Source organism: Cucurbita maxima, unplaced genomic scaffold (genome assembly GCF_002738345.1).
Source record: "Cucurbita maxima cultivar Rimu unplaced genomic scaffold, Cmax_1.0 Cma_Scf00016, whole genome shotgun sequence".
In the NCBI taxonomy this organism is placed as follows: Eukaryota; Viridiplantae; Streptophyta; class Magnoliopsida; order Cucurbitales; family Cucurbitaceae; genus Cucurbita; species Cucurbita maxima.
The window spans coordinates 3,444,992-3,460,817 of NW_019272032.1; the positions used below are offsets into that span (position 1 = coordinate 3,444,992).

Below are 15,826 nucleotides of genomic sequence, written 5' to 3' on the forward strand. Positions count from 1 at the left end.
GGAGTGACTGGAAGGATTTTGTTGTATGAAAAAATAAAAAATACAAAAAAAAGCTATAAATGTAAATTATATTAATTATGAAATATTGACTGTGAAACAATCCATCCCTATATAATTTCTGAAAATATAATATTACATAATACAAGGCATCGAGCATCAACCACGCTATTGAAAGGCGTTTGGATATGGGCCTCATGGAGCCCACCAATGATCTATCGGGCTCAGCGTCTTTCATTGAATCCCAAAAGGCCCAATTTAGAAATCTGGCTGAAAGGCGTTTGGATATGGGCCTCATGGAGCCCACCAATGATCTATCGGGCTCAGCGGCTTTCATCGAATCCCGAAAAGGCCCAATTTAGAAATCTGGCTCCACCTGGTCCTTCTCGGCAAGGTGCTGTATCATCTTCTTCCGAATCGGGAGTTCTGTCATCGACTCAAAATGGCCGCCTCTTCTACTCCGTGTTTTCAACCGCAAATTATAACTTCTCAATCTCCGATCAGGTTCTTCCTCTCTCTTCTGGTTAACTGTTAAAATTGATGCTTTTCGCGACGCTTACCTGATTTTTTCTTGCTGTTTTTTGAATTTTGTAAGCCCTGCGACGAAGGTTTACTCGGGATTAAAGCTTCAATCTGCTAGTAGGCTTACTTTCCTTTCCTTCTCATGGTGTCATTCATCTATTTGTCCGCCCCTTAATTACGTATTGCTTTCCTTTGTTTTCGTTTTTTTTTAAAGGTCCATTTGGAGGAGCGAAACCTAATCTTACTGTTGAATTCTATGGAAAAGTTCATAAAAGTCTACAATCCAGGTAATTGCAGCTCTAGCTAAGCCTACATCCTAATTTCATTAATTTTCTGAGCTGGGAAGTTTATCCTTAAATATCCTGTTACATTCTGGTGATATTAATCAATTGAAAAGCTTGGACTTTCATAACATGCTATACTTTCAAGGATGAAGGAGTATAAAATTGTTAACTTATTTTCACATGGATCATTTGTTTTCTTCATGGAACATTTTCCTTGTTGTTTCAAAATCATGAGATATAATGGCAAGGAGTCTGGAGAGGTTGACTTGATATTCCTCCTTATTGAGCTTGGCTTAATGGTAATTGACATGTACCCTCTAATATTTTCCTGACATCTTTTTCCCTCAAATTGTAAAGTGAAACTTGTGATTATGGAGATTTAAGCCAATTATACCAGTTGTTGCTTCCTCTAATATTCTCTTGACATCTTTTTCCCTCAAATTTTCATATTTCCTTTCAATTAGACATGCATTCAAATTTTTCTTATCCCTTCTGATAACAAAAGCTAAAGAGAAGTAAAAGGAGAAGATATTCAGTTTTATCCTATCCTACATATATTCTTCTAATTCGTTACTTTACGTGCAGTACAAATAACAAAAAGGCATCCCGTATGCAGTTTCAGATGATGCCTATCGGGACACCAAGGGTGCCTTACAGAAATCCTGGCGAGGGAACTTGGCAATGGGTTGATTTGTGGAATGCCCTTGTAAGTGATACATCTTCTTATGCACTTTTTGTGCAATACAGTCTAATGTCACTTGATATTTAATTACTCAGACTGAGCAAAAATACAGTTCAGCATTATGAGACTCACGAGTTCCAATGGGTATAATTATATCAAAGTAAACTGTTCTCTCCTATAAGTGTCCAATGTAAAAATCAACTTTTTTTTTTCTTTTTTTTTTTTTTTAAATAATATCTACTATATGAAGATTTTCCCCCATAATCTCTACGTTTTTCATGTGGCTAGTATCGAGAACGAGTTATTTTCATCGGGCAAAACATTGATGAAGAGTTTAGCAATCAAATTTTGGCCACCATGCTATATCTCGACAGCATTGAATCTTCCAAAGCACTCTATATGTACTTAAATGGTCCAGGTGGAGATGTGAGTTCAATCTTTTTTCTTTTTTGGGATAAATTCCATAATTGTCTGTTATATTTTCCTTTTATTGTGAATATCCTATTGGTTTGTTTAGCATTATTTTTCTGATGATATCATGATCTCTGCAGTTAACTCCAAGTTTGGCCATCTACGACACAATGCAGAGCTTGAAGAGTTCAGTACGTACCCATTGCGTGGGTTATGCCTATGATCTGGCAGCATTTCTTCTAGCAGCTGGAGAAAAGGTAAATACAGATTTTAGCTAGCATTGTCAAATAAAATTAGTACCGTAAGGCAAGGGATGTTGCTTGAAATATGACTTTGGAATTTGTCGGGAGTTCTTCTTCAGTATGGTAAAACGTATCCCTTATTTTTTTTCCAGTCAAATCAATTTTTGATCCATTTGAACAAATCTTAATGCAACCCGATCAATAAGTTTCTACCCTGAATTTGCATTGAATAAACTAGGCAACACCTTATTCCTTTTACCCAAATTTCCTTGGTGCACGAATTTTGCATCTTTTTTATGATAAGTAACGCGGTCTCCTTGCTCATCGACCTTCTATCTATTTGGCTGAACCTACTTATTTTCTTCATGTTCTTTTAAATCTAACAACACATTTCCTTATTATTAAGGGTCACCGCACTGCAATGCCTCTATCAAGAATTGCTTTACAATCCCCAGGTGGAGCTGCTCGTGGCCAGGTAACACTAATTTGTTTCATGTCATGCAAACTGATCGTATATGACTTTCTATAGGTTCTAAACATTTTTGTTTGAAAATCCTTTTGATAGGCTGATGATGTTCGAAACGAAGCAAACGAGCTCTTGAGAATCAGGGATTATCTTTTCAATGAGCTTTCTAAGAAAACAGGCCAGCCTGTTGAACAGGTCAGTTTGTCTGGCACCATGGCATACAATATCTTCATTCATAGTGTAACTTTCCACTACCAGACGTGAGTTATAACCCACATGACTTTTTGGTTTATGAAACATGAGGTTTTACAAACTTGCAAAAATTAACACATTCATAGTTCGCTAATGCCATTCTTGAATCTTACGTCAAATTAAACTTAAAATATTTCTCAGAAATACAACCTTCACACCTTGTAAATGGACAAATGCAGATTAACAAGGACTTGAGTCGAATGAAGCGATTTAATGCTCAGGCAGCTCTTGAGTATGGTCTTATCGACCGTATAGTCAGGCCAGCTCGCATTAAGGCCGATGCACCACGCAAGGATGATGGAGCAGGGCTTGGTTAGAGTAAGATTAATTATTGTCTTCACATTGGAAGTAGCACATGTTTGCTTTAGGTTTACATGGCACACAACTAAGTAATTAGAATTTATGTATGGAAGTTCAAATCTTGTTTTTCATCCATTAATTTAAATGGAAGCTCTGTGGAAATGGTATGAACTTTATTATTCTTTTCCCCGGAAGTATCTTCAATTAGGTAGATTGATTCAAATTTGGTTAGCATTTTAGTGGGAATTAAGTGATTGCAGCATTTGAAGGGAATATGAAGATTTTTCGAGGCCTAAAGAGGGGGGGTTCTTCGGAGAAATATGGAGATGGGAAGTTAAAAGAGAACCGTTTTCTCCCCTCAAACATAGAACTTCGAGAGCATTCAAACAATTGTTCTCTTCTTTTTCTAGAACTAATTTGAGAAAGACGTTACAATGTATCGAGCAATTACATGGTGTAGATGAGCTAACCCACTAAAATGAGTGATTCAAGATTTGATTTAGGCCCAACTTTGACTTTTAGATAAAACTTTGGCCAATGTTGGGTTGGGGGTTGGTTACCCAAAATACAAACATAAATATTATTTCAAGCAACAGAAGAAATAATAGGGAACTTTTTTAAGTCACCATCAATCTTCTCAACAAAATCTATCAAATCAAACTAAAAACTTCTCTTGATTCACTGTACTTTCATGACTGCTTAAGCAAGCTTTATATACTGATCTGATTAGTTTAAGCAAATTACGTAATTACATTGACCTAATCATTAATACATATACATATACATGTATGACGCTGATGGTAGTTGACTTCAATTTTTGCTATTATTTGGGAATTAACTTCTAATCTGATCCTTAACAGCTGATGGATTGGTTTTTTTTGTTTATTTTAAGGTTCCTTTCACTTAACCCTTACCTGTCAAACCAAACACATCCTCTGGACTTTAATCTAAATCTAATGAATCCAAGCAGCAGACACAAACATTTGATGAAAACTATGACAATCATGGATGAAAAGAAGTAAGCATAAAATCACAATCCATTGATATGAAGTAAAGCGAATGTATTCCCATTACATCAAACTATTCTACTCGACGCGGTTGCGTCGGGGAGCTCTTAGCTACTCTACCAAGTGAAAAGCTAACTGAGAAGGATGAACAGGGCAGTGGGGGTATGAAATTCTACATAGGAAGTACAGTGGTAAGTTACAGAGACCTTGAACCAAGATGTGAAATCCACCAACTAGATGTTTGATGATGGCAAATGGGAGAGGGAGACTTCCACTATAAGCTATGGAGGTCAAGATCAAGCACTGGGTAGGGGTACATTGATATCAGTTGGCTTATTCCTGGAATCATTTGGCAGCATCGACCAGTTATCACCACGAAAGGAGCTCGAAGGGGAAAGGTTGGACTTAGGATCGACACAAGATATCGGAATGGCAGCGGTTGGTGAGGGCGTTGAAATAGTATCTTGTTTTGGCTTTTTTGGTTTCTGCTCTTGTTGATTTCCAGATAGAAAACTCCCTACAACAACCTATTTTTGCAGAGAAAATCTTAGTTTCCATTGCTCAGATTTGGAAAGAAATTGCAATGAGATAACAGATCTTATTGGTAATGGGGAAGGAAACAGAAATAAGATACCTGAACAGGACTTGCAGCTACTAATAGACCAGCTACTCCGCCACCTACGACACGCCCGTCTGGACTTGCTAAGGAAACACTCATTCCACCAGATCTACCTCGAGTTCCTCCATTATCACTAGGCATGAATGAGCCAGACAAGGACAGTATTTCGAAGCGACCCTGTGAACAAAAAAGAATCGACATCCTACGTGAGAGGAACTTGCTCGATATGAAGTTAATTAATCGATAACAGAGAGAATTTTTGCCAAGTATGGAAAGAATATTCAGCATTACTTGAAAAATAATAATTATGGAATGCTGGACTGGTTTGAAAATAGCGAAATGGAAGCTTGTAATCAAAGATTTACCAGAAAATTGATTTTGCTATACTTAATCAATGCTTGAAATGAACTAATTCTATATGAATTGAGTGTCTTTCCTACAAACTTTAACCATAACGAAGTTTTTTACAGCCTATAGCATGTGAAAAAACATTCAGACATCCAGCGAACTCTCACAGGATTGGCGTGGCTTGTTACAGTGTAACTGCACGGCTCGAGTTGAATGTCACAAACATAATCGAACAGATAAAAGATACTAGGTTGAAAAAAGAAAGCAGTGAAGTCACATTTAGCTACACTACATGAAATGTTAAATGAAGCTTCTGAGTGAGAAATAAAAGTGATAATTCAAGATGGACGATACTTGGAAGGCGTACTAACGACAGAAGTTGATAGAGCTATCTAGTTGTGGTCGGTGTGTGGATGCCTTTACCCAACAAGCAAGACGGGAACAGAAGAATACATGTTGACATCCAAGTGCAATGTTAGGAAGGTAATGTTCAGAATAGGAAAGATTTGGTCTTACAAGAAAAGGAAACGTTAACAACCCAAAGTCCACCGCTAGCAGATATTGTTATATTTGGGCTTTTTCTTTCGAACTTTCTCTCAATGTTTTTAAAATGCATATAGGGAGAGGTTTCCACACCCTTATAAAGAATGCGAAGTAGTCTACTTTTCTTGTAAGACCAAGTCTTTCCTATTTTGAACATTACCTTACTAACATCACGCTTGGACGCCCAACATGTATTCTACTGTTCCCGTCTTGCGTGTTGGGTAAAGGCATCCTCTCTTTGACCTGCACACCGACCACAACTAGATAGCTCTTCATTATTTCTTCCAACTCGAGCCGTGCAGTTACACAGACACTTCATAATATTGAACTTTAGAATTTATGAGTCATAATTAATATAAACAGCTTCATACAGAGATGTCAGCACATATAAGAGATTGTATTCAAATTTGAATTCCGATATTCTGTAGGTGAACAATTATTGGGATGTTATGGTACTGAATCCTAAAAGCATGCATTGTTTGATCAGTAATATAGCATTGTAGGAGCCCAAAATAAATGCATCACCTCATATGTTAGTGTTCCTCCAGAGGAGTCAGGCTGACGAAGAGTGACACTTGAGATCACACCGTTTGCAGACAAAATACATATAGCTCGAGGCCCTTGCTGAGAAAAGGATATTATCTTCATTGTGACATCCTAGGTAAGTGCAAAAACTTAATCAAGAAATTGAAAGTTGTAATTCAAAAAGAAGAAAGAAAAGTTGTCTTATGGAGGTTTTTAGCCCAGCTTATTAGAACAATGTAAGTTTTCGTACATTGTACCTCGCCTGTGTTGACAGTGATGATATGAGGTGTAAAATTTGCACCAACAGAACATGGAACCCAGTCACCTGAGAGTGTCAGATTCCGACACAACATCAAAACCCAACTACAAATCAAAAGTAAGTTGAACAGAGCAACATGAAAACACTCTTTACAAAGCCAAGTCCATGCAGAAACATTTGAAGATAATGAAAGATCATGGAGTCATTCAACTGCTAAGAAATGAAAATCAAATCAGAACAAAACAAATGAACATACCCTTTTCTGTAAGTGAATCAATCGTGAGGTTCAGGATTAGAAAATAGTCAAAATGAGAGACAGGGAGAGAGAGTTCAAACAACAAGATTCCGCCATTCTCAGACCAATATACAAAGCTCTCTATATTTTTCAGAATCCGAACAACAATATGCTTCGAGAACTTAATCAAAGAATCCAAACAGAGGACCCACATCCACCCAGCAAGAAAAAAGATTCACACACTATCACTAAGTAATAATCTCAAATCCAACCATCTCTCTCTGAAACCCAGGTCCCAAAACATCCGAATCATTCCATCGAAGAACCAAAACCAAGCTCTATCGGAAAAAAAAAAAAAAAAAGGAAGTTACAGGAGCAGAAAAATCCCTCAACTTTAGACAGGTTGATTAAATCAGTAAATCCCCATTACCTAAATTATCCACTTCGAACTTTCTTTTGCTCACAGCGCTCGCCGGCCGCACTTTCCCCTTCTTCTCCGTCGAGAAGTCAATCACCGGCGGCGGCACCGATGATGATATTGGCTTCGGAGACAGAGCCATACTGACAGAGCCATCGGGTCCATATTTTCTCGGCCGCCCTCTTTTCTTCTTTCCCGGAACTGAGGAGGCCGCCGTGGGCAGCGGAGCCGAGGCCGACGGAGTCGAAGCTGGTTGAGAAGCGGCCGCCTCCGCCGCAGATGGCGTTGATCCACCGGTCTGCGGTGGGTTATCAGTGGTTCTGGGAGCTATTTGATACTCCGATGGAGCATCTGATCCCACAACAGTAACTCCACTACTTGCACCATCATCTCTTCCCTCCATTACTTAAAAAGAAAGAAAAAAAAAAGAAAAAAAAAAAAAGAGGAAAAACACCCAACAAATATTTCCTTCACCTATTTATCAAAACTCATTTTTCATTCACTAATTTTCAAACTAACATGAGAAAAGAAGAAGAATCCACTTCAAAATCAAAACCCAGAAAAATGAAACGGAAAAAAAAAAAAAAAAAAAAAAAGCATGGAAAATTATGAGAAAGAAAAGGAGTTTATACAGTGAGATTATAATGTTTATATTACCTGCAAAAACTTAAAAACAACTGTTTGCTACAACCAAACAGTTAAGCTCAACACAAGGCCCAAAGCTTGCTGATCTATTTTAAGGGGGAAAAAAACCTTCTTTTTTCAGAAAATGGAAAAAGATTTAAGAAATATGAAGGAAAAATTAAAAAAATAAAATAAAAGACTTAGCTTCTGACATGAACGGGGAAATGCTCACATAATGAAACCTTGTTTTCTGCAGTTTAGATAATTGGCGGCCTTACTTAACTTTACCAGAGACTCCCAAATTTAGATTCAAAATATTAAGTAAAAAGAATATTGAATTATGGCCATAATCAACAATTTTCTTAGCTATTTATTTTTTTATTTCTTAAAAAATGGCAATTGAGTATGGTTGGGAATCCGGCACAGAAATAATAATATAAAATGTATTTGATTTTTCAAAAGTGGGTGCCTCATTTTTTTTTAATACCAATAATAATAATTAGCAATTTAAAAGAATAATATTAATAATAACAGGTCTACTTTTTCTACAGAACCAATGCATAATAATTATCAATTTATAAATAATATTATATAATAATTTTAAAGAGATTATTATAATAATATATTGTGTGGGTAAAGGGAAAAGTAAATATGAGGTTGGCAAAGCCGAAGGAATTCTTTTCTCCTTACAATTTTACATTTTTAAATGTTTTATTTTCATCCAGGTGTAAAAATCTCATTTAAGTTAAAACATTATTCTCTCTTCTTCTTATTTTTAAAAAATGAAGATGAATTTAAAAATTTTATCTGCTATTGAATCTAACATTTTGTTTATGTTTTTCTGAACTATTTATTTAGTTGATTTATTTTTATGTGCAAAATTTGGAAATATTTTTAATGTAAATTAATGAGTTATTTAGTAAAATTAAAAGGGTTAAACACACTATTTACCCTCTAAATTAAAATTATTTTAAATATTTGATGGTGTAAACAGGGTTATTAAAAAATTTAAAATATAAAGAATGAACCTTAGTTCTAAAAGTAAACTTAAAATATTTATACTATAATATAATATGAAATGATAAGAAACAAAATAATAGAAATAGGAAATAATAAGAAAATAAATATGACTTTTATTTAAATTTAAGAAAAGAAAAATATATTTCACGGTGGAGGGAAGCATAAATGTTTTCCTTAGATATATATAATATATATATATATATGAGTTTTGTCGCCTTTTAAAAAAATATGGACCGACACCTATTTCATACCCATCACAATCTTTTAAAAAAAAAATTGTTTTTGTTCCCTAAATTTTAATTTAAATCTCATTTATACTGCATTAAAATTTATTTATTAATAAAGTATAATGAAACCATTTTTTAAAATATAAAACCATCCATACAAAAACTTTATACGATAAACAAGATTTTTGGTATATAAATCACAGCTTAAAAAAATAGGAACACATTAGAAATTAGTTAATACATGTAATTAAATGTTTGGATCTCTCAAATGTGCTTGACTCGGTATAAAATTCATCTTATAATTTATAACTTTAACAAAATCCATGGGTTTCAAATTTTATGCTAATGGTACCTAATATTAAAATTTATACATCTTCTTATTATATTTATAAAAATTTAACTTTTCTAATATTGAAACTTACCTAAGGTTTTTTTTTTTTTTTTTGTTCATATGTATATTTATTTATATGCAACCATGATTAATAAATAAAGATGTCCACAGGATAGACACAAGGAAGCCTTCTTCATCCCATCTCCACACATTTTCCTATTTATTTTTGTTGGGATTAGGTTGGGTTTATATTTAAAAAAATTTATTTTTCACAGTAAAAAAATCTAGTAGCATAATTTTTAAAAATTCAAATTTAAATATTACAATGTTATTTTTAATCATTAAAATATTTAGTTTATATATTAGAGTCCTAAAATAAACTAATTTATTTTTTATTATAGTAAAATATATATTTATATTAAATAGAGCGAGGTAGAATAAGGATGGGAAGATAATTCTATCCCCGACTAATTTATTTTTTCTCATTTTCCATTACGAGAAAAGTGGGTATGAAGCAATTAAAATAATTGAATATCAATTATATATAATAAAGTCGTTTTAATAAAACGCAACGTTTACTTAATAAAAGAATTTAAATAAAGAGCAAAATTTGTGGCGTAAATTAAAAAGTATAATCACTAATAACCATATTTATTTTAAAATAAAGAAAGAAAGACCACTTGTAGCCACCCAAACCCCCATAGTGCAACCTCACCAATCTTTATGCCCCACTAATTATTTTAATGTTTCCTAAAATTATTTTTTAAATTCGTTTAGAGATGGGAGAAATCCAATTTCAAGTATATAATAAAAATATTTTTATAATGGAACCACACCATTGACCAAATATATATGAACACAAATAAATTATAAGAAAAAAATATCGGGTTTTTTAATATCTTTTCTGAAAATATTAATAATAATAATAATAATAATAATAATAATTTCCAAGTTGTTTTCAAGATAAAGATAAAAGTAAAATCCCCATACACAATAAAATAATATTAATAAAAAAATATAAGAAATTTGAAATAAAGTGGGTTTAGATAAGAACAATAGATATTATTTTATTAATATTTATATAACATCATTAATATGTTTTGGTAGTGTTATTATATTCTATTTCTTGTTTCTCACTCTATGTTTTATTTCTTGTTTTTTTATACACAAAAATGTTTTAATAATCATCTTTCCTTTCTTTTTCCTTCTTATTTAATTAAAATAAATAAACATGATAATCATTTTTGTTTTTATCTCGGAAGTTTTCTTTTCAAAAGATAAAAAAGTCTCAAATAATTTTCTTAAAAATGAATATTCAAAATTATGTGATTTTAGAGCATCACAGATTTAATCTAATGAGTACAAATATTAACAAAAATGGGAAGTTTCTCTTTTATTTTTGAAAACAATTATTTAAAAATAGAAAAAACAATAAATAAAAAAAAATATTTATTTTCTAAATTTTTGGTTTTTTGTGTAACCATTAATGGCGGGTAGATAAGCGATAAACTTTTTCCCATTTCTGCTATTGATTGATAATCCTACCTAACATATATTTTAATTTTATTTCAGAAACCCACCTAATTAATTTAGTGGAAAAACCTTCTTTATGATACAGAAAATCATTACTTTAAAAATCTTAATTAATTTAGCTAATCTTTTTTATAAAAAAATTCAGTGGTGCTTCGACAATTGATGGTTTATTTCAAGGTTATATAATACCAATATCTCGTAGAGTAATTAATATAAATTGATTGTTATTTTATTTTATTTGCAGTCATTATCAATTGCAAAAACGACCGAAATTATGGGCTTTACAAATTTAGCCCATGGGTTTCCGGCCCAATTAACTTGTAATTAGCTCAAAAGAGTATATTTTAGATATATATATATATATATAACGTGCGTGTGGATGCATTTACAAATTAGCATGGTATGTTTGAAACTTGAGGTTATCAAAAAGTTTCAATAAATCGTTGTAAACCTTAAAACAAGTTGGCCTAAGAACCCGAAGTGAGGCTATATGTAAAGTTGTGGGAACACATAAAATTCCATATGAATTAAAATAAAACAAAACAAAGCGTTTTTTCTGAAGAGCACAGTTTAGAAGATTCTTCCATTCAAACCCAATTAATATAATGAAAGAATAGACCACACTTTAGGGTCAAAACTTGTCTTCCAACCACATCTTAATTAGATAACCCTGAACTTATTTTGTGTCGTTTTCTTGTTAGGTTCAGTGTATGCATGCCTATGTACTTGGATTCATCTGGAGCTTATTATATATTAAGAAACTTATCTTGTGGGTTATGAGAAGGATCATTTTTATGAAGGTATGAAGGCAATATCCATTTTTTGAGCATCAGAAAAGGTATTTTTATTGTTTAATTTTTGCAGCCCATTTTTAGAGCAGCAGAATCTCATGCTGAATTAAAAAGGGAAGTGGGAAATGGAGCAACACCAAAGTTGAAGTTCGAAACTAGTAAAAGGCAAATTAAATGGGTGAAAGAAAGAAGGAAAGAAATAAAATTTTCAATTTTGAAGTTTAGTTAAAAAGAACGTGTTACTAAAGCAGAGCCTCTGGGTCCCGTGGGATAAAGAAAACAACAGGGGGCTCACATTGGTGCTTCTGATTCTCGACCTCCTTCTAATTCTTTTTGTTTGTTTGTTCGTTTTGAGGAAAAAAAAAAAAAAAAAAAGGCAGTTTTGGGCACTCACTCGCCGGCCGCCGGAATTTTTCATGCCACGCCGATGCCTGATGAAGGCTTTGGCCTTTTTCCTGTAACACTAAACAACCCACTGATTTGGACCACCACTCACAAACAATGATCTTGTTTTCTTTCTCTTTGGACTTGTGAAGTCAACTCAAGATTACCTTCTTTCGGTGTGTTCATATGGGATCTTGAAATTCTTCAAAATGAGATGGATTTGACAGTGCTGTTCGTATTAGCTTTAATTTGAGTGCAATTATAGAACACAACCTGCTTACATACATGTCGGCTCTACTATTGTTTTCCCCTTTCTTCAAGACAAGAGTAGAAAAGACAAGACAGTAACGACAATTAGCCGTCTCCCTTGCCCTACGCATTCGCTTAATCTTTAGCATCTTTTGACCACTTTTAATTGCTGAAAGACAAGATTATGGCCTAATTTTAATTAAATACAAACAACGCCATGTGGGAAAAAAGAAAAAAAGAAAAAAAGTCAAACATAAATTTAAAGTACTTGAAAAAGGGTGTTTGTTATGTACAATGTGTTAAGCTGTGAATCCTATCTTCTTCTCCTACCTTCCTCACCTAACATGTCTTCCAGCAGCTAGCAGCAGACCTATAATAAACACTACTCTTTTACCCATCACCTTCTTTTCAACATGTTCTCTTCCCCACTTATGTGTGTCAAATAATTCCACCCACCAAACCAACTTATACCAACTACTAGACTACGATCAACAAAGTACCCACCCTTTTTCTTTCTTTCTTTCAAATTTTGATTCTTTTCTGTACACTATATGATGCTCATAGTTCAAGCAAAGAATATACCAAAGCAAAGAAAAGCAGACATATGGACAAATCTTGAATAACTCAATTGGTTTTTTTTTTTTTTTTCCTTTTCCTTTTGATGCTCTCTATGCCTGCGAGTACGACCTGATCAATCCCAAGTTGTAGAGGTTCCTTCTCAATATGCTCCCAAGAGATAACAAAACGGTCCCACCAACACCCACACCCTGCTCTTCCCCTTCTGTCTTTTGTTGCGAAATCAATGGCAGTTCCTTCACTTTCAAGCAACTCAACCCGATTTTCTCCCGGACGGAGTTGATGGTTTTCACATCTGCTGCATTCCCCAGTGCATCGGTTACGTAGAAGAGGTTTAGAGCTACATCCGCTGAAGTGGATACCTCTGCTCTTGTGACGTTTAAGCCATTCTCTCTGAACGTTCTCGTCACATCTGCTAAGAGACATGGCCTGTCGGTTGTGCGCAACTCCAATCTCACACCCTGTTGTGAACCAATATCCTAAACAGTTAATGTCTGCAAGAATTGGATAATGCATCTAGGCATTTGATTAATTACACGTTTAAATATGTCATGTACCTGTGATGTTCTTCTCTCTACGGAAGCTTGTAAGCATTGGATAACACGCTGCCTTTCAGCCTCGGAACTAATTGGGGTACCATCAGTGTGTCGGATGTAAAGTTCCTGATGAAAATGAAGGACAGATGCTGTCAACAACAAGACAGTTGAGCCATCACATGAAAGAATACGAACCCAAGAAGTAGGGAAAACATTTACCAGATATGCTATATCCTTTGCTGTAGTGATGGTGCCATGAAAAACTACATAATCCATGTCTGTCAACGTGCAAACGACGTCGAACAATAGCTTCATTCGATCTTTACACTGGACATTCACAACAGAGTAACCTCTTTCCACCCAATTCTGCACTGTCACCACAGGAGAATCATCACTATGCTGTAAGACAGGCTTCCTTTCATAGTCGCGATCAGCAAACATCATTTGGTGCAACCTTCTTTCAGTATGGGTGACTGTCATAGAGACTGAAGTCTTGGCATATAGAATGTCATCTTGCCCTTTTAGAACATTCCTCAAACGTCCAACAATAGTGTCTATTTTCAGGGAGTCTTTGATAGGAGAACCAGAATTACAGTCCTTGACATATATTAATGAAGCTATTCGGCCATTGTGGGTCCACACTTTGGCTTCAACAACATCACATTCAAGCTCAGCCAAGACTGCAAACACCTCGGAAAGAAGACCAACACGGTCTGTCCCGGTTAGCTCCAAGGCCGTCAAGTCAGTTGAGGCGGCAGGTTTTCCACAGTGAATCGTTGCAAGTGACTGTAAGACAATCCCACAAGTCAAATAAGTTGCAAAACGAAAATGGAAAGCGAAGCATTCACAGAATGATTATAATTGATTTAATTGGTGTATGAAGGCCATTATAATTACCTTCTCAAGGTAGCTAATAACGCCCTCGTCGATTAATTTATTTCCATCAAGATCAGTCACATGAAAAACTGCAAGAAAATTTAATATAAGGAAATTCATAACAAAAAATGGAATAAAATGCCTCCTAATTAGCAATTCGCATTAAATGCTGTTTACGAGAAAAAGACAGATAAGCTTACCATCCATGAACCATATTCCATCTGAAGAAATGTAAGCTTTCTGAATTGAAAGGTTCAAGTCGGTTAACACTTGTACAGCTTCCAGGAGGATTCCATGCCTTCTAGCACTGTCGACCTTGACCAGAGTCGCGGTTTCGCAAACGGCATTGTCGATCACCACCCTACAAAAGAGGACGCAAAAGGTCAAGTTACGTCAAGTTTAATTACTTTTTCTAGTAGCTTTGAAATTTCAAAATAAGAAGCCACATGGGTCTCAGAAAAGTCCCGGTAAAGATGGTTGAATGATGCCGCTAGACATAGTCAAACAAACCATAAAATTATAAAGACTTGATGCAGACCGGTTTTATGTTTAAACGAGGGACCTTCAAGATATTCTAGAAAAATTTTGAAAAATATAAGGAAGAAATTCCGGTCGGTAATTTCAAATCTCTTCTTATTTGAAAGCGTGTGGACGCAGAGATCGGAGTCGGAAGGAATCTGAAAACGTGTGGGGAAAGAAATTTCTCAGAAAAGGAAAGAGAAGATTGCGGTGATTAAAATAAGCAAACACTGTTCCCCGATATGGGAACCCAAGGATTTGCAAATCGTAAACTAATTAAAACTAAAACCTAATAGATCGAAGAAAAAGAAATTATAGGGAGAAAAATCCGATAGAATGATCAAACTACAGCAAACTTAGCCAACTGTAGACCAGAAAATCATGATATTGCAGAAGAAGAATAGCAGTAAAGTGAACGATTAGAAGCGATTGACACCGTAGGAAAGAGAGACCGCAAGAGATTGAAGAACCAAACCTGGGAATGTTCATCCGATTGATGAGCTTCGAGTATTCATCAAGACTCCCAGGCCACTCCATCTCCACCATACTAACTTCCAATTCTGACCGTAAACTAGGATACAGAGAGGCAATTAAAGCACTCTAAACACCGAAATCCTGACGAGAAAATCTCCAGAGGCAGCAGGGAAAACAGAGATCTTAATCGGCGAGCGAATGCGAAGGCAAAACCAAAAATGGCGTTATCCTCGAAACTTCCGTTGGATTAAGTAGTTCCAGACGGAGGACTGAAGCACCATAGAGAACGGGCGAAGTCGCCGGTAGTCGGGAATCTATCGGTTATCTCACTGTTACTCTCTTTCTGAAGAAGAGTTAGTATTCTCTCTGTTCCGAGCACAAAGCACGCCTTGGTCTTGACTCTTAGGCTCTAGGAAGGTCGCACTTATATTTACAACTAATTTATTATTTTCCCTTTTTTAATAAAAATATATCGGCTGGGGGCTCACACGTCGAAGGCGTGAGTATCGCTGCACCGAATAACTTCCCGCGGCACTCGCATTTTAATTCTCCCACTCGCCGCACGGGACCACTCTG

The 15,826-nt window shown here is 34.9% G+C and overlaps 3 protein-coding genes across 4 annotated transcripts; 1 reads left to right on the forward strand and 2 right to left on the reverse strand.

The window, feature by feature from the left end:
• Positions 1-372: 372 nt before the first annotated feature.
• On the forward strand, positions 373-3,343 carry LOC111491133 (ATP-dependent Clp protease proteolytic subunit-related protein 2, chloroplastic-like). Its single transcript, XM_023139899.1, has 9 exons — positions 373-501; positions 593-636; positions 734-806; positions 1,389-1,509; positions 1,774-1,911; positions 2,037-2,153; positions 2,545-2,613; positions 2,704-2,799; positions 3,036-3,343. Exons 1-9 carry the CDS (start codon positions 440-442, stop codon positions 3,171-3,173), a joined length of 858 nt encoding a protein of 285 aa, XP_022995667.1. The 5' UTR covers positions 373-439; the 3' UTR covers positions 3,174-3,343.
• Positions 3,344-4,165: 822 nt separating this feature from the next.
• LOC111491132 (AT-hook motif nuclear-localized protein 1-like) lies at positions 4,166-7,692 on the reverse strand. Its single transcript, XM_023139898.1, has 5 exons — positions 7,123-7,692; positions 6,456-6,523; positions 6,199-6,330; positions 4,798-4,959; positions 4,166-4,690 (listed from the first exon to the last, which is right to left on the reverse strand). Exons 1-5 carry the CDS (start codon positions 7,511-7,513, stop codon positions 4,460-4,462), a joined length of 984 nt encoding a protein of 327 aa, XP_022995666.1. The 5' UTR covers positions 7,514-7,692; the 3' UTR covers positions 4,166-4,459.
• A 4,811-nt stretch (positions 7,693-12,503) lies between these two features.
• LOC111491389 (ACT domain-containing protein ACR8-like) lies at positions 12,504-15,678 on the reverse strand. 2 transcript variants are annotated; one of them, XM_023140306.1, is made up of 7 exons: positions 15,252-15,342; positions 14,796-14,934; positions 14,458-14,618; positions 14,279-14,346; positions 13,601-14,167; positions 13,403-13,507; positions 12,504-13,306 (listed from the first exon to the last, which is right to left on the reverse strand). In XM_023140306.1, exons 3-7 carry the CDS (start codon positions 14,462-14,464, stop codon positions 12,938-12,940), a joined length of 1,116 nt encoding a protein of 371 aa, XP_022996074.1. In that variant the 5' UTR covers positions 14,465-14,618; positions 14,796-14,934; positions 15,252-15,342; the 3' UTR covers positions 12,504-12,937. The 2 variants fall into 2 exon arrangements, with proteins under 2 accessions (XP_022996074.1, XP_022996073.1); XM_023140305.1 differs by lacking the exon at positions 14,796-14,934 and having other exon boundaries at positions 15,252-15,678.
• Positions 15,679-15,826: the final 148 nt, after the last annotated feature.